At 45.3% G+C, this 27,587-nt stretch overlaps 1 protein-coding gene across 2 annotated transcripts in view; it reads left to right on the top strand.

Annotated features, from left to right (window-relative positions):
* Nucleotides 1–27,587, top strand: part of Ctbp2 (C-terminal binding protein 2) — a 159,755-nt gene that overhangs the window by 93,381 nt on the left and 38,787 nt on the right. The window contains exon 3 of one of the 2 annotated variants that reach the window (XM_005401986.2): nt 23,075–23,234. The exons of the other annotated variant lie outside the window; for it this stretch is intronic. Coding sequence (XP_005402043.1) covers nt 23,177–23,234 — 58 coding nt within the window. The 5' untranslated portion in view covers nt 23,075–23,176. The remainder of the gene's footprint in view (nt 1–23,074; nt 23,235–27,587) is intronic. 2 annotated transcript variants of the gene reach the window in all.

Below are 27,587 nucleotides of genomic sequence, written 5' to 3'. Positions count from 1 at the left end.
GGATCCTTTGTTGTCTAACAGGCCTGCTGGGAAGGACAAGGGAAAAAGGAATAGTCCATTAAGTGACAGGCTGTCCAGAATCAGGCAGATAACTCCAGGAAGACAAAGGTGGGCTCTGCCCTTGGAGGGTACGGTGCTGCCTGTGCCTTCTGTGCCTGTCATTTGGCTTCCTCAGAGTTACTCTCCTGCTAAATGACTGCTGCACCATGTGAGCTGTTTATAAATTCATTGCCCTGGCAGAAAATTTTAAAAGCTATTGGCAGTGATTTATTTTTAATGCATTTTAAATAACCGGGTTCTTACACAAAGGTGGCATTGGATAATTAATTTATGATGGACCTTAAACTTGGGGTGCGGAGACATTGGATCATCTGAGGGTAGCACCCCTGGATAGGGTGCTCTGCAGCTTGGGAAGCAGCAGTGAAGGCCTCTGCTTCCCACCTTAGGGGAGCTTTGTCAGAGGAGGCACTGAGAGGACTTCAGCCTCCTCATGCCAGCTTTGAGAATCGCTGTGACAAGGCCACAGGGGAGCTGCCTCTGCCTAATGCCTTTGTTTACTTTGGAAGTTTGTCCTACGTGAATGAATTCGCAAAATTTACATTCCCCGTAAAGCTGTCACTGCTAGAAAACACAGCAATAATTCAGGTGATGTAGTTAAACCACTATTGAGTTTGCGCCATTCTAGAGTTGATAAATCGTATAGCTTCATTTGGTAGGAATCAGCAATTTTATGTGGCAATTAATTTTTACTACTGGAGGGGAGCCAAAGGACGAGAAATTTACCTCGGTTTTGTGTATGTTGAGGACTATAATAGTTTTGCTGCAGCAAGAAAGGATTGTGTTTTAAGGCTTGTTGAGCAGATCGCTGTGTTTGGGGGTCCACGGGGTGTCCTCACTGTCTTTGGCTGATTCTTCACGTGAGCAGAGCCCAGGCTGTGAGCAAACACTCATTCCTTGTTGGGGTGTGATGGGCCTCATTTTACATGCACAAAACATGTGTGGCTTGTGGATAAATAATCTGAGTTTCTAACGTGATGCTTTTACCCACCAGAGCAGTTTACCCACACTCACTCTTGTCAGAAATGAAGATGTGCCTGGAGTAACACATAATTATCTTTTCCAGATCACTTTGTAAAGAGGATGATGTGATAATGTGCTCATTGTTCTTGGTTCAGCCAACAATAGCCAGCCAGGCAGCACAGTACATGGTGGTGCTGTGGTCTGGATCAAGGCACAGCAGGAGGCTACAGTCCTGCTGCCCAGGGTGTCACTGGTGAGGGGTGGGTGTCCTCTCCCTTCCTAAGAGGCCTGGCCTGCTGCCTGGAAGCCCAGAAAGATGATCTGAACACAGTGATGTGTTCAAGTGGCTTCCTTAGGCACGTCGGAAAAATGGGTGCACAGTAAGTAGGCTTAATATTCCTGATCATGGCCAATAGCCACAAAAGCAGGGGCCAACTTACGTGAAGCTCCCCCCACTGCACTGAGAGTGTATGTCTGCTGTACGCGATCCTCTGTTAAGTGGCTATAGCCCAATTTATAGATTCACAGATTTAAAGAGTAACTTAAGGTGGCGCGTTTCATGCATACAAAGGCAGGCGCACCACTGTGCCATCTTCAGCAGTTAACAGGTGGCCAGCTTTGTTTTATGCATTCTCCTGCATGCACCCTGCCAAGTTACTGTAAAGCAAATCCGAACCATCATTTTATTACATTGGCAAATATTTCAGTGTATATTCCTCAAAGGTAAGGCTCTTTTTATTTGAACGTAAAGCAGCAGTAGCATTATCACATTTAAAAGCCAGTCTAACATTGTGAGGTTTGTGAGCCCAAAAGTGCAGTCCCCCTCCCTCTGCAAGCTCAGAGCACCCTTCTTTACAGTTGTGCAAAACCCGAGGTTTGTAGATTCCAAGTCTCAGCTGTCCCCTGCTTGTCCATTTTCCTTTATAGGCAGAGTTGCAAGCTCATTTGGTTTTGCCTCCCTAGTCCTAGTGGGAAGGACTGCTTAGGCTTCATATGGCGCTTTCTCACTTTAGCATTTAAAATACAAAATAAGGGGCTGGGGATTTAGCTCAGGAGCATAGCGTCTGCCTGGCAACTGCAAGGTTGTGAGTTCGATTCCCAGTACTGGAAAAAAAAAACAAACAAAAAAACCCCATAAAATATAAAATAAAACATAGGTTGGTTCAAATACTGTCTAGGCTCAGGAGCATGCATACAGCTAGAGTGCCTGGTCTCAGGGCCATCGCTACCCTCAGCGGTGTCTCCTTGAACAAGTTGTTTTCTGCTCTAGGCCTGGGCTTTGCCATTTGGATGAGGATAATAACACACCTGTTTCCTTACACTGGCGAGAAGAATGAATGAAAACACAGCCAGGTGCTGAGAACAGTGTGAAGAACACCAGAAGCCCCGGAATGGGCTGCACCTCATTTCTACACCTACGAGCTGCTGGAGGTGGCGAGTAACTGCTGAAGGAGCCACCCTGGAAGCAAGTTTGGGTCCTACGTATCCTGGTACCAAGCTGAAGCTTCCCTGGAGCCAGAGTGTCTGTTGCCAGAGGTTCCACCAGAGGGGGCAGTTTCCCTGCAAGTCCTGTCTGGGAGCCTCTGCTAGCAGCACTTGGCTGTTCTAGCACAGGGAAATACCATGTTTGCTTTAGCAGTTTGCTTAGCCCTGAAAACATTCCTAGACAATGCCAGAGCCTTAGTTGAAAGTAGTCTGCTTAGCTTGTTGGGATGGGCCCAGGAAGGATGTTTTGAGTGCAAATAAATGGTACATACCAGGGTTGTTTGCCTCTGCAGGAATGCTGTGAGAGATCAGCATTGCAAGGGTCACAAGGAACCAGGATTTAACAGAGGCTGGCTTCAAAGTGTCTCAGGGTATACCTCCAGGCCAAGCAGAAAGCTCTAGAACAGGAAAATTGTGCTCAGGTGTCTCAGGCGTACTCTTCTTCCTTCCCTGGTTGGGTTAGCACTCTGTCCCTGTAGGTCAGGAGGGTCTCAGGCATTGGGTCTCAGTCCTGGACTAGTCCTCAGGTCATCCAGGTTGAGGGCCAGTTTGGTTCCCACGCAAAGATCAGCATTTCTGTGTCCATACAGAGCATCTTCATCCCTCTTGAGGTCTCTCTCCTTCAGCTTCCTCTCCTCTCTTGGTCGTATGTGCCCTCATGGAGCCCACAGCTCCTCTCCTCATGCGGGCCCTTCACAGGACCCGCAAGGCAGGGTTTGAGGCTATAGAACTTTCCTTGCTGGGGCACAGGCATCCTGTCTGTCACAGAATTTTCACATCTGTCACCTGTCACAACCAGTGTTGCAGATGGAATATTACGGCCAGTAGTGGTAAGAAGCATTGTGTTTTCATTTGAAAAACCCACTTTGAGCCTTAAAGAAAGAAAAAAGACATTTGGTCTCAAATAACATCAGAGGACTTCATTTATGATATTTGTCTCTGAGACCAGGTAGCCGATAGTGTGCCATGATAGTTTGTTTTGTGAAAATGTAAAGCCAGAGTAGCCTCAGCAGCTTCAGCTTCTTTGTTTTCCTCTGTGGATTCCCTTGGCAGTGTTTCTGTAGAGTGTAAAAATAGCACATGATGCCTTAAAATAAATGACTGTGGGGAATGCTTGTGTGGATCAGCTGCGTGGTCACATATGTTCAGATTCTCTGTATTGTTCACTCTGAAAAAGAATGACTTGGGTAAGTAGTTCATACCCATCCACCATAGGATGACTGTAGTCCTTTGCAAGAGGCCGGAGCCCTTAGGAAAGAAGAGCCTGGGGTGGGGCCGTGAGGCATGTTTAGACAAGTATCAGAGTCCTGGGAAACTTCAGAGATCCTCACATAAGGCGTGTGTCTCCCCTAGAAGATCAGCAAATCAAGCCAGAGTGCACCACACACTTAGGCGCTCCCTACTGCTTCAACTATGGTGCCCTCAGAATGTTGCTCAGAGGTCACGGTTAAATCTTAGTGTGGACTGTCAGTGGGGGAAGCAGGCCAACCCTATTCTCATCAGTCTAGAACAGCTGTGAATCAGGTAGTGAAATGATGGCAAGTCCATAGGTCCAAGTTAAATTTCATCTGAAATGTCAATTCTCAAAGTTACGCATCCTGTAATTTTTTTTTTTTTTTTGTACTGGGGATCAAACTCAGGACCTTGTGCTTGCCAGGTAGGCGCTTGCATCACTGAGCTATCTCCCTAGCCCACATCCTGTAATTTCCTCCTCTCACTTTATTCTCAGTACAATGTTCCACATTCCTGAAAATGGAGTTTTAAATTTTTTTCTGTTAAAAATTTTTAAAAACTAACAAAATAACAATGAAGACAAAAATCAAAACAACACAAAAAACAATACATGACCTCAAAACAAAAAGTATGTAATGTAGCAACCATTGTTAATTCCTATCATTTTGTTTTGAGGGGATTTTTTTTTTAATTTTAAAGAGAAAAAAACCAATAACAATGATAAAACCAAAACAACACAAAAACAATAAAAACAATACAGAATTTCAAAACAAGATGATAGGAAATTAACACTGGTTATTATAATACATATTGGTTATCTTCAGTGAATTTTCTCAGATTATCATGTAAAAATGCAAGATTGATCAAACAATTAAAGAGAATGAAAAATATTAAAAAATTAGAAATGATAAAGAGCTTCACTAAACAAGATGGTAGGAATTCAACCTGATACCTCTCTAAACCAACAGAACACACAGGGATCCTGAAACAACCAGCATTGCTTTACATGTGGACTTTCTTACTCCCTTTTGAGTTAGCCACCTGCATTGGCGGGATGTTAATGCATTGTCCCAGACATTGTGCCTATGGTAGGTCTGAGGCACAAATCCCTCTGTCTTCCTGGTGGTAAAAGAATATTCTGAAGATCATCAGAATCCACGTGACCTCAGGAAGTTCACTGAGATGGTGGAGTCGCCCTGAACGTTGTTTGGCAGACTTAGTTCTCTGATCTCTGTGGCTTCATGTTGCAGCAGAGGTGTAGTCCTGGTAGACGTAATTGTTATATCATTGTCCTCAAGATTCTTGGTGGTTAGTTATTTTGTTTTTTGTTTTTAAGGCAAAATCAATGAGAAAGGAGGGGACAGTTGGGTGTAGCAGATAGGAGCTGGTTTAAGAGATGACACACAGCATCTTACACGTAGCGCTGCGCATGCAGTCTATGAGTGGAAGAGTTGTATCGTGTTTTGGGAGGTTTCCTCCTGCTTGTACCTTCTGAAGCGGGTACCTTTGGAAAGAATGGGAACTCTTTCTGACTTTTTTCCTGCCTGGTCTTTCAGATGCAGATGAAACCAGGCACCCCTTTCTGCCTGCCACACAGTGATTAAATTCAGGTGACCCCAGTGATTAAGTTCAGGGAGTTTCTTCCTAACAGTCAGGGCTTCTGTAAAACTGTAGCTGTCCGTAGAGAACAAACAGAACACAGATTCCAGAAGGCCACAGGTTGTAAACGATTGCCAAGAGAAACCTGAAAGGGCTCCAGTTTATGGAAAGCACCAGGCCTGATTCCTGCAGTGTGGCGGGCCTGGCTTCCCATGAGGAGGTGAGGCCCTCCTTGGGGCCTGAGGACAAGAAATGGGGCCAGCCAGGGCTGGGCTCTATGACCTGCATCAGAGCCTAACAAAGACCAGGTCCCCTTTGTCCCTAGGAACGGCTACATTCTTGAAGGAACATTAAAAGGTGAGTTGGCGCAGACACTCTGTCGGCTACAGATTTGTGAATAAATGGAACAAGCCCTATTTTTAAGCTGTGCTCTGTACCAGTACTTCCTGTTTTTCCAAAGAAATCTCTTGTTTTGATTTCAGTGATGATAGATTTATTGAAACATTTGCTAGTCAAGTGACCCAATGTGTTCCTACGACAAAGCCAAGCTGGGGCTTCTATGGCTGGGGTAGGCGACACACCAAGAACCACCATTCCCCAAAGACGGCTAACCCTGAATGCTTCTGTCTCTGTGGCCTCAGTGAGCAAACAAAGAGCTGATTGCCAGTCAGGGTCCAAGACTTTGAGGCCAGGCTGGTCAGAGTACAATTGAAAGGGGTTTTTGTTGTTCCCCTAGGGCTAAGTTAAGCCATGTGTGTCTTTCTAGGAGTATCCAGCCAGCCAGTCAGAGCCGTGTACACCCCACTCACTTCCTGCTGACCTTTTGACATCGACAGATGTTTTTTCTTAGGAGTGTCATTAGGCCTCTGTACTCACTGACCTCATCAAACTGTATTGAAGCCATTTTCACAAATTTTGGTTTTTTAACCATTTAACCCTGCCCCTTGATTTTGTAGACTGAAGCAGGAAGATTACACAACTCAAGATTAGCTTGGGCAACTTAGTGAATCTATCTAACAATAAAAAAATTTTACCTCCGCCTCCCTGGACCTGCTGTGAGGCTGCGGTACTGACCCAGAACCTACAGCGCCCTGTGGCTCTGCAGGCGAAATCCACCCTGTCCTCTGTGAATAGAGACACTGGCCTCTTCCTCAGAGCAGACTTGCAAACAAGGAATACAATGAGGGGCCCGGAGGTCCCTGAGAGAACCTCCCATAGTTCCATGTGTTGTTACGTGCTGTGATTGTAGCTCATCACATATCAGGAGCAGGGCTCTGGATCTGCACTGGGTCCCCAGTAGCTTCACCATGTGGTTCCTGGTCCGTAGTGAACTTCCGAAGGATGTGGAAGTTTCTGTAGCTCACATCCCACCTTTAGGACAAGGGACCACCATGGTGCTGCACCTGAACCAGAGGCAGGAGGACACTGTTGCTTTTTAGCCTTCCCAAAAACTAACACCAAAGATCAAAGAGCCTGGTGAATTGCTAGAGAGAATGGGCATTCAGCAGGTATCCCTAATCCCTGGGGCCACTGGGTCAAGATATTACCTCAGGGGTTTTGGGCCTCCAGGGCTTTTCAGAGCTAACACTCCAGTCTTCTGTCAGTGTCTGAGGTAGAGTTGGGGGACCTCTATTTGCTGGCAACAGAGAATTTGAGGACCACCAGGGAAAAGGTGTGGAAGTGCGAAGCCAGTCCTGCTGGGGCAGTCATCTTCATGGTATCTATGTCTTATCTGCTAAAATCAACATAGCAGCGTGTATCTGAGCTCTGCTTGTATACGCCCTGTGTGAGTCAACACAACTGCATAAGACAGGTTACATCACACATTAAAAACAACTTAATGTTTTTAAAGTAGCACATGGGGGTTACAATATCTCAGCCACTTGGAGCCCCCAGCCCAGCCCCTTCCAACAGCCCCACCCCTCAGAGGGGACCCCTGTTAACATTAGGGTGTGAATCTCCCAGCTTTTGTGTGTATGGTCCTGGGGATTGAGCCCAGGGTCTTATGCTTGCTCTGGTGCAGAGTTACATTCCTATTCTTTAAAAAAAATTTTTATTAGATAGATTCACTAAGTTGCCCAAGCTAATCTTGAGTTGTGCAATCTTCCTGCTTCAGTCTCAAAATAGCTGGGATTATAGGCAAGTAGCTGGAATTGCAGACATCTGCCACCATGCTCAATTTTGGTTTTCTTTTTTAATGAGCCTACAGACCAGTTCTGTTTCTGGTATGGAGTGGTTCCAGGACTGAGGACTATGCCCACATGAGACGTAGTGCTTATGTTAGTACCTGGCTGGCGTGGTGCCATCTCATTCCAGACTTTTGCACAAATCAGCCTATGCAGAGATGTTCTTGGGGTGAGGGTATACTTTGGGGTCCTAGGGCATGAGCAAAAACAGACTGGGAATGAGCTGCCTTTGTTGAGTTTCAGGTTCTCTGTGACAGTAGCAGTTGGATTTGGTGACTTCTAAACCCTTAGAAGAATCAAGGAATCCTGTGGTCCAAAGACAACATGAAGGGCCACACAAGCATTTAGGCCCACAATTTTATCTATGTGTGCATGTGTGTTTCTTTGTACATACATTCCCCGCTGCACTCTGGCTTCTCTGCTTCTAGGGTTTCAAGTGAGGCTTCTCAGCATTTCTGAGCTCATGTCTATCATCTCGGATCACAAGAATGGCTGTTTGCTCTGAAAGTGTTTGCAAAATGTCTTTCTGTTTACCTGCATCCTCTTTTGCTTGAATTTGCAGAGCTCAGACTTAATAGTAGCTGTGATTCAAGGACCACTTCTAAGAATAAGAAAATGAAGGGTCTGTTTACCCAGCGAATTGCCATGCGGAGAGTAGCCCAGAAGGTGTATTCTTAACGTGGGGCCCTGGGTCTGGTAGATCTTTTTAATGTCCCCCAGATTTATGGGTGTGTGAGAGTCAGAGTAGAGACCCCAGGGTGTCTTAGTTAACTCTACATGTTAAGTGTTGCCTGCGAATTTATTTTAAGTGCCTAGGGTAAGTGAAAATAACAGCAGACTCTCTGATTTTTGGCCCTGTGGGTATTGCTGATGTGAGCAGAATAGAGTTTACCCCAGGAGTTCATAGAAGTGGATATATCACAGACCTTATGTCAGCATGGGCAGCTAAAGATTTATAGCATTTTGGGTGGGTTTGTTGAAGTTCTCTGTCCGGTAGGTAAACATAAGCATAGTATTGTACCATGTCAGTATACTAGTGGATCTCTCTCTCCGTTTAACTGTACTGTGTCAGAGACCATAGTGAATTTGATGGGCTATGTGAGGGGTTATATTCATTATCTATTGCTATGTAACAGTACTACAGAAGTTACTGGCTCAGAACAAAACCTTTTTATCACATATGTAGTTCTCATGGGTCAGGAATGTGCACAGCTTAGCTGGGTACCTGAAGTTAGGGTCCCTTGTGGCATTGCAGCCTGGATGTTGGCCAAGATTGGGGTCTCTCTCATCTGATGGCTCAGCCAGAGGAGGGATTCATTTCCTTGTGGCCTCATGGTTTGAACCAAGGACCTCAACTCCCCACTGTCAGTTGGCTACATGACTGTCTCCGTGGGACAATATGGTCTCTCTTCTATGGCAACCGGTCTCAGAGATGGTGAAAGAAAGGAGGATGCCCATGGTGAAAGCCACAGTTGTTTTTAAGTGATACCCCAATACCTGCTTCTTTTTCTTGTTAGACACAAAGATCATACAAGGGCATGAACACTGGTGTGTGTGTGTGTGTGTGTGAGAGAGAGAGAGAGAGAGAGAGAGAGACTAGAGCTATCAGGGGCCATTGTTTTCTTTCTTTTGTTTTTTTTTTTTTCCCTCTAGATACTACAGTGAGGACAGGATCTGTCCCAGGCCGGGAGGGGACATGGTCAGTGTGCTGTGCTCTCCTTAGGCTGTGTGGGAAGACGTAGTGCCTGCTGGTGCCAGCGACTCATGGCCTGTCTCAGTTTTCTAGGCGTGCCTTGTGTAAGCAAACCTGCGTTCCTAGTGGAATGCTGCATTGGGCTTCTCGGTCTGGAGAAGCCTAGTAGGAGCTGAATGGGTCATGAAGACCATCCAGCAGCTGAACAAGTGCCCCTGTGCAGAAATATCCCTTGCTGGGTTTGTAGCGTGGCCTTGGGCAGTTGTCCCGCTTCTCCATGTGGAGTTGCCCTTTAACCGTCCACTCCGCTCTGTCCACATCTTCAGTTGCTTCCTTGTACCTCTCTGGCCCCCAGGCTGACTGTAGAGCCTACCCAGCGCAAGGAGTGGGTACTAGAGACTTCCTCTCTCCTTCCCAAGAGAATGCTTGAGATGCATCTACTCAAGACACTGTCCCTGAAGCCCAGAGGTATCCAGTTCTAGCCTTTCAGAAACCTACTCAATGAACCATGCCTTGGTTGGTATATCCTATTCCTGTCCTTGGGTGGGTCTTGTTTTTTTCACAGTCCTTCTACAGCCAACTCGCCCCAGGAGCTGTATGGGGCTGTGAGCCTTGCCCTGGCAGTAACTCAGGATTGTGCATCGAGAGAGCAGGGCTCTTTCCTTGCCCTGCCATGTTGAATAACTTACATGGGTGGCTGTGGTTCCTGGGACAGATGGGAGGTCACTTTCAGCAAGCTCCTTTGCCTCACTGTGTTCTGAGTGCCAGTGATACACTGGCTCCTTCCTAGAGGCAAGGGAGCCTCAGCCTTCAAGAGATCAGCTCCTAGCTGTACCATAGAAACCTGGGGTGGCACTATCTTCCTGCAGTGGCATCATTTATTCATGCCAGAGTTTTTTTGGGAGTCCTAGGATTTAAAGAAGTAAGTGCACTTGGGGTCAACCACATGCTATGTTGTGTGTGCTTCTGCCTTTAGCCAAAGGAGTTGGAATTAGCAAGTAGGCGAGGGAGAATATAGTAAGTGATGGTTTCCTTTCACAACTTTCCAAGAATTGTGGAAATGTGGCTGTGTACAAGGCTGTCCCAAAGCCACATTAGTGGATATGAGCAGTTGCTCTATGTGGTCTGCGACCTGGGATCCCAACAGGAGAGCAGAAACGCCTCATATCTGTGAGTACTGAGTACAGATTCCTAACAGAGCCTGTCTCACACCTCGTAGTTAAAGCTGAGACCATGGCCTCCAATGCACAGCCCAGCACCTGATAGCTGCCAACCCATCAGGGCTGTGGGCCTTCCTGGGCAGATTCCACCACTCCCTAGTTAGACAGCGTGGCACCACTTTCTTTCCTCCCCGACACCTGGCATTGTGGTGGGGGAGTCTCTGTGGTGTTAATGCGGAGAGCACAAAGGCAGGGTGCTCCCTGACTTGGGACCATAGGATACACTTCAGTTTAAGAGAAAGTTATGAATAGGATCTTGTCTTATGGAAGAGACCTGCATGTTGGGACTGGATCATCTTGATCCATTCAGGGGGTCTCATCTTTGGACCTCTGGACTAAGTCTTGCGGAAGCCAGTCCCTGTGTGGTATGGGTTTGGTGTTCTGCTACAGTCCTTTGCCCATCAGGCCCCAGTGATTGTCTAGCTGGCTGAGTATAGCAGCCACTGGTAAGCAGCATGCACCCACGCTCAGGCCATGTATGTCTGGCTTGGGCCTGGACATAGAGGGGTGAGTTTGGAAGGCTCAGGGTGACTTGGTACACTCTAGAGTGCCTAGATTCTTGGCACATCACCCGCTAGAGGGGCTGCCACTTCACCACAAGCAGGTTCCTTGCTGCAGCAGCCCAGAGCTCCCCAAGTCTCACTGGTGACTACCCCAAAGGTCCCTTGTGAGCTGCCAGCCTCAGTGTCATCAGTAGGCAAGGATGAGTCTGCTTGGGCTGTCATAGAAAGTACTACAGACAGGGTGGCTTAAACCATAGAAGTTACTGTCTTGTGAGACACCTGAGGTCAAGGTGTTGTCACAGGTGCCTCCTAGGGAACCTGTTCTAGGCCTTTCTTCCGGGCTTGCAGATACTTCTTTCTCCCAGTGTTCTCCCATCGACATTCTTCTGTCTGTGTTTCTGTTCCAATGTCTCCCTTTCATGAGGACACTTACTGTCGGGTTAGAGCCTACCATATTGATCTCTTTTTAACTTGACTGCCTAGGTAAAGAGCCTATCTGCGAATGTAGTCACATTTGGAGGTATTGGGGCTGAGAACTTCAAATGTAATTGGAGGGGGATACATTTAAGTGCATCATCAGGTAATTACAGTGTATGTGCCCCATGGATGAATGTTGTGTTAGATTCCTTTAGAGCATTATATCGTCGACAGCTGATAGGTTTGTAGGTTTGGACAGGAAGGCCATGTGGAGTGGAAGCTCAGGAACCTGCCTTGATTGCTGTCTTCGGCTGTTTTCACATAGTGCCTGGCCCAGAGGCATCAGCTTGGTACTCCGGTATTACAAGTCTTTGGTGCCTCTGTCCATTGTCTGTGGTCTAGTGTGGGCTCCAGTGTATACAGCATCCCAAGAAGTTAGCTCACAGCAGATTTTTAAATGGCCGCTACCTTGTCCATGAGGTGTTTAATAGAATTTCGGGCAAAATTCCAACCTTGGCTATTAGTACAAATGAGATGTCATGTTCTAACAGGCAGTGGCATTCACTTGCACCCTACTCACCCTCATCACGACTGCTGCTGCCCTGGAGTGCTGGGATGCAGAATGCTTGTGAGGAACCAGCTCATCTTAACAGTTTTGCATCCCAAGAAGATTATCCCCTTAAGCATCATCCCCACTCCTGTTGGGCAGCTTCTCTGCACCCAGGGCTATCCTAACAGAGCCTAGAACATCCTGGGCCACATTAAAATGAGATGTTCTCCCGCCAGAATCCAGGACTGTAGCTGAGTATGAAACAGGTGATCTAATACAAAGAGAATGTTTAATTCTAGGAGTACCCTTCAACGGGAAACAGGAAGAGCTATTCACGGCTTGCTTTTTTTCTTCTTGCATTTGATGGGCAAAGATGAAGTTGTGTGACACAAAAATGTCACGTTTTTTCTGTGGTTACAGATTTGGGTAAAAAGAAAACCCACCTCCTTTCTTCTGGCTTTATTAATCAAAAGACTTTCTAGGGTCAGGGATGTCTGGTTCCTGCTTGCTGTTCCCATGAAATTCTTGCAGTGGACAGGTTACCAGCTGGGTTCATAAGGGCCTCTATAGCCAGAGCTGAGTGCTTTTTGCAAAGGAAAACTACCATGGAATTTGGATATTTGTAGAGATCCAGTCATGGAATATCTGTCATCATAAACAAATTCATTACCCCGTACACAAGTTGTGTGGTAGCTCTCTCATGTGCCTCCCTTTTTACGCCCAACACTTCATTTGAAATGAAGGATAGGTCGCTGCCCAGGCATGTGGACCACTCCATCTCCCCTGCCTGAAACTACACAGAAGTGTGGCCTGGGATATGGGAGGTGAGCTGTGCAGGGGGCCAGTGTATTGTCCTCACTGTATAGACTAAACAGAGGAACTTAGTGCAGGAGAGTTTTTGTTTGTTTTTAAGCTCACTCGGTGTGGTTTGGAGCAAGATACAGGCAGTTTGTGGAAGAGGCGGAATCAGAGCTGAGTGAGAGCCTGGACTCTCCAAGTGTATGGGGCATTGCTTTCCAAAAGTAATGTCAGACAAAGAGTCAACTGTGTGGCTCTGTGGCTTCCTGCTGTTATGGCAACTGTAGATTTGAAATGATGTTCAGAGAAGGAGATTGTCCTATGGCAGTATGGGGCGTTGCATGGGGCATGTGTGTCCTTCCCCACTGTAGCATCAGTGGGCTCATCCTCAGGCTTTCCTGTTCGGCACCAATTGGGTTGCCTGTTAGTGTGGCAGAAGGAGCCGATTACTGCTTCATGGGAGTTGACTGCTTAGAACGTGGTAATTAGAAAAGACTGGTAGGTCAGACCCTGGTCAGCAGGCAGGTAGAGGCCCTGCTGGCCTCAATCCATTCCTAATAAGATTGGAAGATCCCCTTTGCCTCACCTCCTTCAAATTAGTGTGTCCCAGAAAAAAAGGTTATTGTGTTCTAAGGTGCTCCACATCTCACAACAAAGGGATTTCAGGGGTGGAGGAGAATTGAGTAATCACCAATTAATAAGGTATGTGGGTGCCCCAGGAGCTGTAGTTCGTAATGGAAACCATGACGGGCCTTTGCAGACTGCACACCCGTCCCTCCACCATTCTTTCCTCCTCATAAATGCCAGCCCTGCCAGGTTGTTTTCATTTTTCATCCCTGTGCCTCACAGAGAGTCCTCTGAATGAGCATGGGCGCAGTGGAAAATCTCCCTTCAGGGTGGCCTGTGGCTCCCTGTGAGTGGGAGATCCCACACCCTGGGCCTGGACCCTCTCTGCTGCTTGACAGCCTTTTCGCCTGAGTTTTGTGCTGCTCAGTTCCAAAGGGGGGACCCCAGCTCTCAGTGCAGGAGCAAGACAGCAGGGAGGACTTGGCACTGAATTCCCTCCTCCCAGCTGAGCATGTCCCCCACACAAGGCATCAGCTCTGAGGGGAAACTGGAGGTGATTTCTGTCTCTTCTTTTATGGAGAACTAAGACATTGTCTCACCCAGCAGCCTCAAGACTTTGCCTGGTAGAGATTCTGAGCTTATTTCCTTCAGGTTCCTTCAAAACCCACACTGGGACTGAGATGAGGAAGGCTGGTTACAGCAAAGCAGCCTGGTCTTTGCTGCCTGGGGCCCACCAAGTAGGGTGAACATCGCCCTCTGCCGACCGAAGGATCTCATCGCTGGGCGCCTGACCCTTGGGCTGGGCCTGCTCTTAGGAAGTCCAAGTGCAGTGAGGTGTGTTTGAGAGCGAGCCCTGAGACAGGGAGCTTCAGGATATGCGCTCTGGAACTCAGAGTGGCAAGAAGTGGGCTGATTGGGATCTCAGAAGGGTACCTGTGCCCTCCAAGGAGGTAAACACTCCACAAAGGTTGTCAGGGACTTTTCTCTGCGGCCCATCCCGCCCCCTCAAACCCCAAGAAGCTGACATAATGAAAAACTTTAAGGTTTTGTTCAAATTCTCATAAGCATCCAACTAATTCTTGTAAGTATCCAGATGTAGCTCATGTATTAATCTAAATAATTCCAAGTTCCCTAAACATCTTAAACCTTCCCTCCTCATTCCAGAGTAAAACAGTCTAAACTATATCCAGTTAATAATCTATAGTTTCTGTTCTAGACTACATGAACAGATGGTATCTACTTTATTAAGGATGTTAATATACTATACACAGTTATGTTACCTGGTATCTTGTAACTTACAGTAAGATTAAGTCTAGTATGTAACCTCCCGGTAGCTCTCTCCAGGAACTGTGAGCTGGTGGCTCTTGCTGCGATTGGCCCCCAGGTCCATTACCAGGTTCAGTGTGCTTTCACACTGCAGTAGATTCCAGCCAGGGCACTGCGTATGCACATGGATGTCCACAGGCTGCAGACCCTGTACTCCGTGCCCCGTGGGCCACAGGCTCACCACAGCCCAACAACTCAGCATGGTCGAGGACCCTGTATACACATTGTGCGAGAACTTTCACGTGTTCTGCACACATTCTAGATCTTGTCTGTATGGCGTTCAGTTTTACTTGTTTAGATGTCAACATTCTCAGGTCATTTCTTTTTTTTTTTTTTTTTTTTTTTTTTTTTTGGTTTTTCTCCGGTACCGGGAACTGAACTCACGACCTTGCGCTTGCCAGGCAAGTGCTTTGCCGCTGAGCTAAATCCCCAGCCCCCCTCAGGTCATTTCTTGCATTTAATTTTAAGCAGAGATGAGCTGGCTGGTGAGGGTAAAACTGTCCTGACAGAGTTCGAGATTGCTAAGCCCTTCCTTGCTCAGCCAGCCTCCGCCGCTATAGATCAGACTTTTCATGCCTTAGCAGGACATAATCTTTAGAGAATCGGAAAAGCAAAATAAAAATCAATGTGTTCCTATGATTTCTCCTCTAAACACAGCAGGAATGCAAGATACCATTTTTACACATCTTAATTTAAGTGAAAGTTGCTTATTTGCTTTTATTCCATTTTTGGCCTCTTATTAAAACTAATTTCTTTTCAAGGCATATTTGGAAGACAAGTGCTTTTAAAAATGTGTGAATATTCTAAAGACAGGAGTGTCTGTAGCATGTGAAGACCCACACTAAATATCCATTATGGCACAAATAACACAATCAATTAGAAAAAAAATCATTAATTCTTTCTGCTCAGGTCCTCTGTCCTCAATTACAGCTTTTAGCAAGTAAAATACTTGAAGTCTTGCATTAACACTAGGAAATGTATTTTCTACGTGCAGCAACCTTAACTCCCCAAAAGGATTTCTCTGCTTTGTGGGCCAAGGAAAAGCATGGTTTCTCTTATATGGGAAACTCTAAATACAGATATTTAAGTAAAGAACAAAATAAAAGATAAGTAGGGAGAAGTCCAAATAATTCCCCAATTTATCTATTCTGTTTCAAAAACATTCTAAAATATATATGCTGATTTGTTGCATTTATACTAAGTTCATTGAAGAGAAAGTTTTGTGCTTTTGTTTCTTTGTGAGAGAGAGGGGTGTTTTTGTTTATGATATACACGCTGAATAATATTTTGGCCACTTTTTCTTTTTTGAGACAAGGTCTTGCTATGCAGTTTAGACTGGCCTTGAGCTCATTTTGTAGCCCAGGCTGGTCTCGAACTTGCAAGGATCCTCCTGCCTCAGCCACCTGAGGGCTGGGATTAGAGGCGTGCACCACGCTGCCCTGCTGCTATCATGCCTGGCCTTTTTAAGATGTTACACAGTGTAATAAGTATGGTTATTATCTAGTTATTTTGTCATGCAGTATTTTTTGTAGAAGAAGAGTGCTTTTTATATTTTCTGTATTAATATCTATCTGTATTATGTTAAAAAATACCTTCCTCAAAGTTTATTGCCGTAATTAAATGAGACATGTTTGTAAAGTATTTAGTGCATAATGAATGATCAAAAATAAAGTTGCTGTTCTTTCCCAAGCTGTGATGGCCTTGGGCCAGGTAGTTTATGCTCTACTATTTTTTTGTGATTCTGTTTTTTCAAAGACTTACTATGGGTGTTTCTTGGACTTTACAAACTATGTAACTTTCACAGGGTGTCTCTGTCTCTCTGTGTGTATGTCTCCTCCCTGTCTCTCTCTGTATCTGTCTCCTCTCTCCTTGTCTCCCCTTTCCTCGCTTCACCCACATACCACATCCACCCCCCTGGTGATTGAACCCAAGGCCTTATATGTAGTAGGCAAGTGTTCTGACATTAAGCCACAGCCCCGGCCCCACAAGGGCTTTACTTTTAGTTCTTTGCATTTTTTGTTTTGTTTTGTTTTGTTTTTTTCAGAGTGTCTAAGAATTTTCTGGGAGAGTTAGATGAAAAGAACTTTTTTTAAAAAATTGCATTCACATTTCTTTAGTGTCATCCAAATTCTCAAGTACTCTGAAGGCAGCAGTATCTGGCCTAAAATATGGACTGTATTTTTTGATATTCTGTATTAACCCAGTTGAGTTATGGCTTGAAGTTTTGGTGCACTTTTATTTTTCCAGGATGATTGTGGGTGATGGGGAGGTATGCTGTGGTGGAGGGCATAAACAACACAGCACCTTTTGAATACCGAACTTCTGACTTCTGAAGGAGACCTGCCTCAGGGTGTTGGGGAACCTCTGTGGGCCTGTGTAAATCACCACTGAGCTGCCTGTGATAGTCTGGATTTTTGTATCAGTCCTGGGTGACTAGGTGGGACTCCTTGGACAGGTTGAAGGGCAGGTGACCAGAGTGTGACTGGGTGGCTCTAGGGTTGGGCTGCAGGGCATCCCTGGGGAAAGATGAGCTTTCTAGTCTTGCTGGAGGTAGATAAGCCTGTCCCCAGGAATCTGTGAGGCTTTTTCCTGTTTATCTCAGGAAGGGCCCTGCTGGTTCCTTAGGGCTTAGGTAGGGTCCTGTAGAAGGGAGACTTCTTGAACACCTTTTTATGCTGCTTGATACCTGAGCCATGTGTCCCATCTCCTTACCTCCTGAAGTAGAAAAAAGGAGTCTGTGTTTGCAAAATTTCCTAAATAAATGATTAAGGAGCAGTGGTCACCTTTGGGCTTTATCTGAGTCAGTGCAGGTGGCTATAACAGGAATACGATGGCCTAAGTGCCTTAAAGACAAGATGTTTATTTCTTATATAGTTCTGGAGCTTACGAAGTCCAAAGTCAAGGTTCCGGCAGATGAAGGCCTGCTTTGTGGGTTGTGGACTTTTTTACTGTGCCATATTCTCACCTGAGAGAGAAGGTATATTTTTATAAGGCACTGATCCATTCATGAAAGTAAAACCTCGTATGTCACCTCCCGGTGGCCCAACCTCCAAAAACCATCACAATGGGAATTGGCCTTGGACATTCACGAATTCAATACATATTTAGAGGCGTAGTACCATGAACGTGTTATCTCAGCACTTTCTGAGAGGTTGAGACAGGAGGATTGCAAGTACAAGTCCATCCTGGGCATTTTAACGACTTAGCAGGGGTCCTATCTCAAAAAATAAAAAAAAAACCAGGGATGTAACCCAGGGTTCAATCCCCAGTGCTGGGAGGGGAGGTGGTGTGTAAGACAATTTTCAGCGTGGAAAAATTTTCAGGAAATACAAACATTCAGTCCATAGTAATCATTTGAAAAATTGACTCTGGTGACCTCATTTTCCATTCTAGTCGTTCACACAAGCTTCATTTCCTTCTTAAAGAGCAGTTATAATAGTTCTGTTATGGATTGTGATAGTCTGGCAGCCGTTTAGCCCGAAGGTGAAGCTGGTGTTTACATTCTTCGTTGTGTCCGAAGGCTCTTCCCAGCTCTTTTCACAGCAAAGGGATCTGTTAGGTACTTGGCTGTGAAGCTCCTGGAATGGCTTCCTTGGGGTGTCACAAGCACCTGTGACACCTGTGGCTTTCTCTGGGATCAAATGAGGAGTCAGGGTGTGGGCAGATGCCTGGTGGCCCAGCAGTGTCAAGGTGGTATAAAGGGCCCCGGATCTTCACGTGCACTGAACCCCTTCCCTGAACCTCTTTGCCCAGGCAGGAGTTTTACCTGTGCCCACTTGGATGCTGCTTCCTCACTGCGGCCCTGCCAGATCTCCATATACTAAGAGACCCTTTTAAGTTGGGTAGCAGAGGCTCTGCAGGAGCCTGTGCTGCTTGTGAAGTCCCAAGACTGGGGAAGATAGTATAGCTCGTGCTCCTGCTTGTGTTAGATCGCCCTGACTTCTCACACTTGAAATCTTTGTGCCCCCTGTGAGCAGTGAAATGTATTCTGAGGACACCGGGGGCTCACGCAGAGGAGGACTTTATCAGTATTCACTTAACTATGATGATATTCATTCATTAGACTATTGTAAAACTTAGCCTTTATTAACATAATGTTTAAGTAGATTCCCTTAAAAGAATTGAAAGCTTTTATCATGTTTAACCAACTTTAGAAGAATTTTCATCTTCATTTCCATTGAAGACATACACTTTGTAAATCCCTCAGCTGCATAATTTTTATGAAGATGGGAACTAGAATAAAGAAACAGGGTTTTAAAAAATTATTTGAGCCTTTAAAAATACAAGTTGGTGAGGGTTTTTGTGCTTTATAACCTTGCAGTGGCTTGGTCTGGGGAGCTGGTGGCTGTTGACCATTTAGAAAAATTTATCTGCTCAGAGTTTAGACTATTAGACAAGGGAATTCTTCCCATTTCTTTTGCTATTAATTCTGGATGTTTTTGTTTGATACCAAAGCACCTGGTCGTAAAATATGTTGTTCTTCATTTTTGTTCCCCCATTTCTTAAATCTCTTGTTTTTCTTTTACATTTAAAGTAGCTTTCTTATCCAAGCATCTTTTTGAAATATAATGGTCCCTCGCCCTTATTCATGAGTTATTTATTCTAAGACCCAGGGTTGGTGTCTAAAACTGGATATTACCAAATCCTAGTATATGTGCTATGGTTTTTTCCCCCGGTATATACATGCATCTGATAAAAGTTTCAACTTTTCACTCCCAAGAAGTACTTTATAGCTTTTCTTTGGCACAAATTGATAGTTATTACTATTTTTGCAGTTTGGGGCTATTAACTAAAATAGGGTTACTTCTCCACATGTGTTGAAGTGCCATAAGAATTGATCTGATAACCAAGACACCTAGCTCTGAAATGACTAATGGGTGGGTAGCATATACAATGTGGACACACTGAACAAAGGGATAAATTGCATCCTGTTGGAGACAGTGCAGGAAAATACTGAATTTTACCATGCTCCTCAGAACAGTGTGAAATTTTAAATTTATGAATAGTTTATTTATAGGGTTTTTGTTTAATATTTGCATGCCCTAGTTGACCACAGGTTAATGAAACTATGGAACGCTCCTGACACCTCAGAGATAGGAAAACTAGCATTAGTTGAATTTCTTAGCCCCAAACACTTAGGTCATAACACTTCTTTAAGAGAATACAATTTCAGGGGCGCCTTCCTGATCTTTGGTTGGGGTTTGGCCAGAGATTTCCTGTGTCTCTGTTTGAGGAGACAGAGGTGTTTCTTCTTGTGAGGTTTGGCTTTATCCGCCTTTCTTCCTCATGGAAAGACCCAACTCTCTTCTTGACCTTGAACTTTACTGAGCTTTTTTCCCAGCCTCAGCCAGAGGTCAACCGCTGGAACTATTGTACAAAACGAGGTGTCCAGGCTGAGCACAGAAAAGGGAGGAGCAGTTTCATAGGCCTGCTGCTTCCTATCACATCTCCACACATATTTTATCTGTCCTTGTAAGCACTCTAGCACACAATTAACACTGTCCCTGCTCTACAAGTCTTCAGGATACATGATCCGAGGTTACTCTGCACATAGGTTCTAGAGCCCCATCCCAACTTACAACTCCACTGCTTTTAAATATAAGTTCAGCACGCAGGGGCCAATGGATCAGATCCCTCCTTTTCTTCCTTCTCCACCTTCATCTTTGTTAAACGTTTTGAGTAGAAGCTATCAAAAGATGATGACAAATTCTGTAGCTAAATGATCATGATTTATTAGTGGAGACTAGCTTAAAATATAAGGTCACAGGTGGTTTTCACATCAAACAAACATAAGAGTCCAGGAATGTAAAAGAGCCCAAAGCCAGTGTGTCAAGCGAGGTGCTGGCTTTATCAGTGGAGACACTAGCCAGGCCCTGCAGTGCACAGCTCTTGTCTAAGGAGGGCCTGCCATTGCCTTTCCATTGGAAAGATGGCTGTGTTAATTAAGTCCTCACAAATTGCCTGCTCCTTAGGAGCACATAGGAGGAAAATGTCACATTTCATGCCCTTTTTCTCCTCCACAAGAAATAACAGGCAGAAGGAAATGGAATCTGCCACTGCCATAAAGTCTGGGCCAGACCTAGCAACTGGTGGACCTGCAATCCACATTCACCGGCAGCATGGCTGGGCCTGAGCCATAGGATTGGTAGATGGCCTCATGGATGGCCTCAGCTAGGGGCAAAGAGGGCTCCACACAATAGTGCACCAGAAAAGCCAGACATGGGAATCAGCCACTTCCTTTTTAAAATAGTAGAACACAGACATTTGTGTAAGCTGATGGCTGATCTTGCCTTTGATTGTATGATCAAGATTCTGCTTATCAATTTTTCAGGAAGCCATCTAATTATACAAATTAAAATTCAAAGGAAAGCAAAAAGAATGATTATACCTCACTGGGGGTAGGGGAGGAGGGTGTGCAACTCATCTTGCCTCAGATCCTAATGCTGCCATTTTTCATCTCCACAGTACTTCACAAATATTAACTAATTAATTCTCTCTCCCTGTGGATGAGGCAGCTAATGTAGAGTTCTGTTTTCATACCTTAGTTGATGAGGGGCTTGACTGTGATTTGAACATCAGCACTCCATCCTGAGCAGAAGAACGTGGCAGAAGGCCTGAACTCCCCGGTGGCCTGTGTGTTCCTGTGGGTACACAGCTTGCATCCACAGGTCTTGCCCCCTGCATCTCATCTCTGGTTTGCTGGAGTTAGGATTCCTCTTGCAAGGTTGTCTTTTCCAGAGCACCCAGCAACCAGAGCTCTACAGATGTGCCCATGTGATCACCCCAGTCAATTTAGGACAACCCTCGTCTTGTCTCTGATCTGTTCTTTCCAGGGTTTTCAGTTCTGGAGCTTGAACAACAGGGCCTTGTACTAGTAGACTTATATCTCCAACCCGTTTTTGAGACAGGGTCTTGTTGAGTTACCAGGATGAGCTCAAATTTTCTATCTGCCTGCCTCAGCCTCTGAAAGTGCAGGGATTACAGGAATGAGCTCCATGCCTGGTTTTATTCCAGGTTTTAGGGAACTTCCTAGTATTGGAAAGAGTTTGGTATCCCTTGGGTGTTGACATTAATTATTAATGTAGTTGGAAATTGTGCTTTTTTTTCCTAGCCCTTTTTTTTGAAAATCACATTATTATTGCCATAAATCTTCAGGATGCTTTTCCAGCCTCATTGCTGGGAAATTAGCCATTAACTACCAGGAACTCGCCTACCTTTTAGTAGCCAGACGTGGAGTCTGACCCTTGATGAAGTAACTCATAGCAGTTTGCATAATTGATAACCATACATGAGAATCCCCATTTTTAACCCTTGAGCCTCACTTTTGTCTCCTGATACCTAAGGACAAGTTTTTTGTGGGTTTTATGGTTGGTCTCTGAGTAAGAATGGTTTGATTGTATTTTTTGAAATAAAATGCAGGACACCAGAGAATGGCTCCCCAAACATTGTGTAGGCCTTGGTTTGGGCTTCTTCACAAGGCAACTGGTAATGAAACCTGAATAACGCTAGGACATCGGGTGCTGGTTCCTGATCTGGGGCCTCAGGAGTACATTGAAGGACAAGTGTGGATCAGACTCTCCTGCATCCCTTGGCCCTGACCCCTGGTAAAAATAGGCTGAGCCGCAGATCCTCACTCCTCAGGCCACACTGGGCGTCCCCTTGTGAGAGTCCCACAGTGCAGATGGGCACCCCTTCTCAAGAAACATCAGTGGGGTCCTGGACAGGCTTGTTGGCCACTCCTCAAAGCTGGGGCCCGAATGCCAGGGCTCGTGGGACTGGGACACTGCCCCTCCGAGGGCCATTTGCAAGATTTAAGGGGAACAGAGGAAGGTTAAGGGGGGCAGCATAGGCAGACTTTGTCTTCATCCCCATTTTCATGCCTTGGGATAATGGGCTTGTGTTGCGCTGAGCTTTGCTTTTTGACCCCCGTCGGCACTCCTGGAGGCAGTTTTGTGAGCTACCTGGTAGAAGGCATCACATAGCCACAGTGGGTGTCTGCATCTCGGTACAGTTGTGTCTGGGACCTGTTCCCAGTGTTCCAGAAATGTTCATGCATCAGCACCGCTGTACCCACCTTCCCTCACCACTGTCATGCAACACTTCTGCAGGTCACAGAAGTAAGGGGCAGGTCCGGTTAGCTGTGGCTTGGTCTCTGGCCTTGGAATACAAAGCATTACAATTGAGATTGGTCAGTAATTGGCGTGAAGTTTAAAGCAAACGATCCATGTACTTCGGTTCGCTGCCTCCAGAAATAAGTGCTAAATGTGTTGTGTCCTTGCTTGCTTGCTGCTATAAGACAGGAAGCAGGAGGTTGCTTCAGTGGACTGGGAGAAACCTCTTTATGAAAGAGAGCAGGCGCCACATGGCCAGATGACAGGTCCCTTGTAGAAAGTGGCAGTCGAGTCCTGAGTGGCCTGCCGGCCTGTCTGTGTCCTGAAGGTCTCCAGAGAGTAAGGATTCTTTTCTCCTTGTTTCAGGGTTCATAGTGGCGTAATGCACGCAGACTCCTGCGAGTTCCCCTAAGTTCTTAGAGGACTGCTTTGCCTTTTGAATCAGAGAGTTGCAAAGTTCGATAAAGAATGGCCCTTGTGGATAAGCACAAAGTCAAGCGACAGCGATTGGACAGAATTTGTGAAGGTAAGAGCCAGCGTGGTTGGCGGTTTTTAACAAAGGATGTGTAGCCCCTTGCTCAAATCCTCAAAGGTCTGCTCAGTGTGCCAGAGCCCATTGCCAGGGCCCCAGCACCTCCAAACCTGAGCCCCCTCCTTCTGCTCCTAGCTCCTTTCCCCACTGTCAGGCACCTTCTGCACCTTGTGCTTGGCTGTGCAGGCAGTGGGTCTGGCCTTCACAGAGGACAGGCCTGCTTTTTCAGGTGGGAGTGGGGGTGGGGGCCGGGCCAGTAGGAAAAGCGGGGAGGTTTGTAACTTGTCCGTTTCTTCCATACACCTAAGATTACTTTGCATATGAAAGGTGCTGTGTATTAGGACCAGCTTTGTTACTTCCTGAAGTTTGTGGACCTTATCTGTTTTAAATTAAGATACTTAGAACAATGAATTCCAAGATATGCCTGAAGAGTCCAGCATTGCCCCTTATGATGTGTTCAAGTCCCTAATATCTTTGAAAATGTCTGGAAGTATTTTATTCATGAAAGGAAAAATAAACATAATTACAATCTAATGGAAACCTGGGGACAAAACTCTGAAATGTTGATTAAGCACCATCCTCTCCTAATTAGTGATGGCAAGAAACCGGAGCCTGTGGCTAGGTGCTGAGCGGCCTTCCAGCCCCACATCAGTGGCACCGGAGTTCGCCTCAGCTCAGGGAGCATCAGTAACTCCAGGACAGGCCCTGACTTGGGGTGGTTACCAGTGCCTTTCCTGCAGGCCGAGTAGCAGAGCGGACTAAAGCAGGCTCAGCTGCCCCCATCCCCCTTCATACACTCACCGTAGCTGGCCTCCCGCTCGTGCCAGGAATATTCACCCCAGAGTCTTTCCCTGCAACCACCCATATGGAATTGTTTGTCCTTTAAATAGATGTGGCTCAAGCCACATGAGATGGGGGCATTGAAGACATTCTGCTGTGTGACTCCATACTCCTTGAGTGGGGTACGAGGAATAAAGGGGACCCCCCCCCCCACACACACACACACACACACACATCCGTGGGATTCTACTGGATTGTAAAGAACTTGGCATTTAAAGGTGTTTTTTTTAAACCATAAACATTCAGACTTTTCAAAAATATTAAAAACCTGGAAAAAGTTGACAGACTAATACAGTGAGTACCAGTATTTCCTATAGCTGTATTTTGCAGTGGATAACATTTGCTTTCTTTATATCAGGGTACAGAAAATGCATATGTATTTGTGTGAGCACAGGATATGAATGGATGGTTGTTTGTTTTTTTTTTTTTTTTTTTTTCTTTTGCCAGAGACATCTGATAAATTTCGTAGCTAGAGTGGTTTACTCAGTATCTTTGGCATATGTCTCCTTTTAGGACCTTTTTTTTACATAACCATCATAGCATAACTGTTGTTAGGAACCTAACCTCATTGTAGTACTGTCTGATAAACAGTATGTTCACATTTCCTGTCTGTTTTTAGCCATTTTTTTTAACATCCATTTGCTTATGTAAGAAACACTTAAGGGTCACATGTTTGGTTTGGTTATTATGTCTTGTGTAAATGAATCCCCTGGCCTTTTAGGTTTCCCAAAGCATTGATATATAATTGAAGATTTGAACCACAATCTGAGTTCACCTGATTGGGGAGAGGGGTTTAACATTGACTTTTTCAGTTCAAGGGGATTCCTATCTTCCAAATGCTGTGGTGGATCAGCTTTGCAAGGTTAGTATCAGGAAAGCATGGGACAGATTCTACCCTCCACCCAAATATACACTCAAGACAGCACATTGGAGAGAGAGGTGGGGTGAAGAGCCATGGCCTTTCCTCCCTCCGGCCACAGCTGGATAAACCAGACTTCGGCAAAGATGCTGACAGTGCTTTCCAATCTTCTGTCTCACACATTGTTCACCGACCTTCCCCGTAGTTTTGCGTCTATGACATGGGATTTGCAGCCAATTTTTTCTTTTTCTTTCTTTTTTTTTTTCCCAGTACCATGGATTGAACTCACAACCTTGCACTTGCCAGGCAAGCGCTTATGCCACTGAGCTATATCCCCAGCCCTACAGCCAATTTTTTATGGCCAAAGGTTTGCCATCATCTTTTGCTATGTGTGCTACTGTTCAAAAACCGTAGCATTCAAAGAAAACAAACAGTAGCATTCATATTTTTAAGGAGGTTTTTTTTTTTTTTTTTGGTTTTTCTCCAGTACCGGGAACCGAACTCACGACCTTGTGCTTGCCAGGCAGGTGCTTTGCCGCTGAGCTAAATCCCCAGCCCCCTCATATTTTTAAAATTGGTTGATAATCACCATCAATGAGCCTATGTTGGGTAATTTAGTTATAGCTCTTAATCTATAAATTTGGTCGTCTGCTTATCAGCTAGTAAGTACCTTGTGGTACCTCTCTACCTCTGGACCCATAGGTGATGACTGTTTCCCAGGTGCTAGAATTGGCTACCAAATTTGTGCCTAGCACCCAGGCCTGCTGATCCTCTGATTGGCCTTTTTCTTGTACCAGCTCCATGAATTTGGCTATTTGCTCTGTGAAAACTTTGCATGCCTACAGTGCGCACACACACACACACACACACACACACACACACACACACTTTGAATTCTCACATCTCTGTTCTGTCAACTGAGCCATTTGTAGAATGTTAATATGTAGATCCAAAGATCTTGTCCATCTATTCTGCCCTTCCTCATGGCTTGCACCCCACCCCAAGAATATCTCTGTGTTCCTCAGGGGTGTTTTGGTTTTGTCTCTTAGTGATTAAAAGCACAAAGATACTCTGCTTTGTAGTGACTCTGTTTATCCTGGGCTTAGAAGAACTTGCTGACTCCTTCTGATCACCACTCACATACCCCATTCTCCCACCACCCCCACTATCCGTTGCTCCCATTACCAGCTGAGCTAGTCTCACAAAAATCTAAGCATCGTTACTGCACATATACTCCCAGAATCCTTTCTTGCCTTTTGAGGGCTTGTTCCAGCCCCTTCATCAGTGAAATGTTCCATTCCCAGTCTCTTCATGGAACTCCTGCCTGTTCCCCTCTGTAGCTTCAGAGTCTACACAAGGATGGCATGGAGCATCGTTGCTCTGCAAGCCCATAATCTGTCCTCTGTCCTCTGAGGGTACATCGCTGCTCTGAGATGAGAACACTGCCAAAGTCTTTGAGACTGTATCCATCTGGTGAAATAATGAATAATCTTTTAAGCTGTCTTAAAAGCCACATTTTAATTTTTTTGAAATAGCCTTCCTATTTTGGTACTCCTAATTCATTCTCTGCTTTTTCTTGATGCCTACTATCAAACAACCGTCGTGTGCTGTTGTGGAAGAGTAATTATAGAACAGCCTTTGATAACATAGGCTGGTCAGAACCAGATTGCAGTCTTCTCCTTTTGATGTATAATTTAGGTGCTACCTTTCCTATCTTTTTAGCTCTGTGACATGATTGTCACATTATGTCACATTATTTATGAATCAGACCAGCAGAAAGTTTTCATGCCTATTGCATCATGCTGAAGCTAGTTTAGTATGCCTCAAATATTTGCATGACCAGCGCTGGCCACCACTCAGCATTGCAAAATAACTCAGAGAAGCATTTTCTGCAGCCCTGGTGTAGTAGATCTGTACTTCACCACAGTGGCTTTGCTGATGACTTTTCATTAGATCATCTTAGTGTGTGTTATAGTCGTATCAGTCACTAAGCACCATCCTTCTCTATAGCTGTTGAAGATTCAATTTCAAGAAAAGCAGATATTTCATTTTGTTGAAATGTCTTAGAAATATGGAAAAATGGTCCTGAGGATGATACTAGCTGATCTGTGAGTTTACCATGTAACTCATTCCTAAATAGTCATGGTAAACATTACTTCTGGACCGCCCTCATGAGCACAGAGTAAAAAGAGGGAAGAAGGGTAATTCTTATGTCCACTTTGTCTTCATGGAGGGTAAGAGAAGTCCCAGAGAAAACGCTACAGGGATGAGATAGAAGAAAACTTTCTTTGATAGGAAGTCCCCTTCTGCTCTGAGCTTGCCACTGTGGAAGCACATGAGATGAAGATGGTCCCCAAGAGTGTGCATGGGCTGTAGGAGCAAATCTAAGACAGAGCCGAGCTTCCAAATCTCCAAGGGATCTGGAGTGGCAGAGGTGTGCAGGTCTGGCCAAGCACTTACTGCTGGGATGTGGCCAGTTTGTCTTTCCTTCTTGCCTGGCACATGCCCATCAGAACTCACAGAGCAAGATAATTCTTTTTTTTCCCCCTCAGTGGGAGAGTTGAGCCAGAATCAGTTCGTTTTATGTTTATTTATTTGGATATTTTTGTTCTGGCTAGCTGTTTATTTTACCTGGTTGCTGCCGCTGC

Source organism: Chinchilla lanigera, unplaced genomic scaffold (assembly GCF_000276665.1).
Source record: "Chinchilla lanigera isolate Chin_1 unplaced genomic scaffold, ChiLan1.0 scaffold00076, whole genome shotgun sequence".
Classification (NCBI taxonomy): Eukaryota; Metazoa; Chordata; class Mammalia; order Rodentia; family Chinchillidae; genus Chinchilla; species Chinchilla lanigera.
This window is presented reverse-complemented; position numbering and strand designations above follow the sequence as displayed.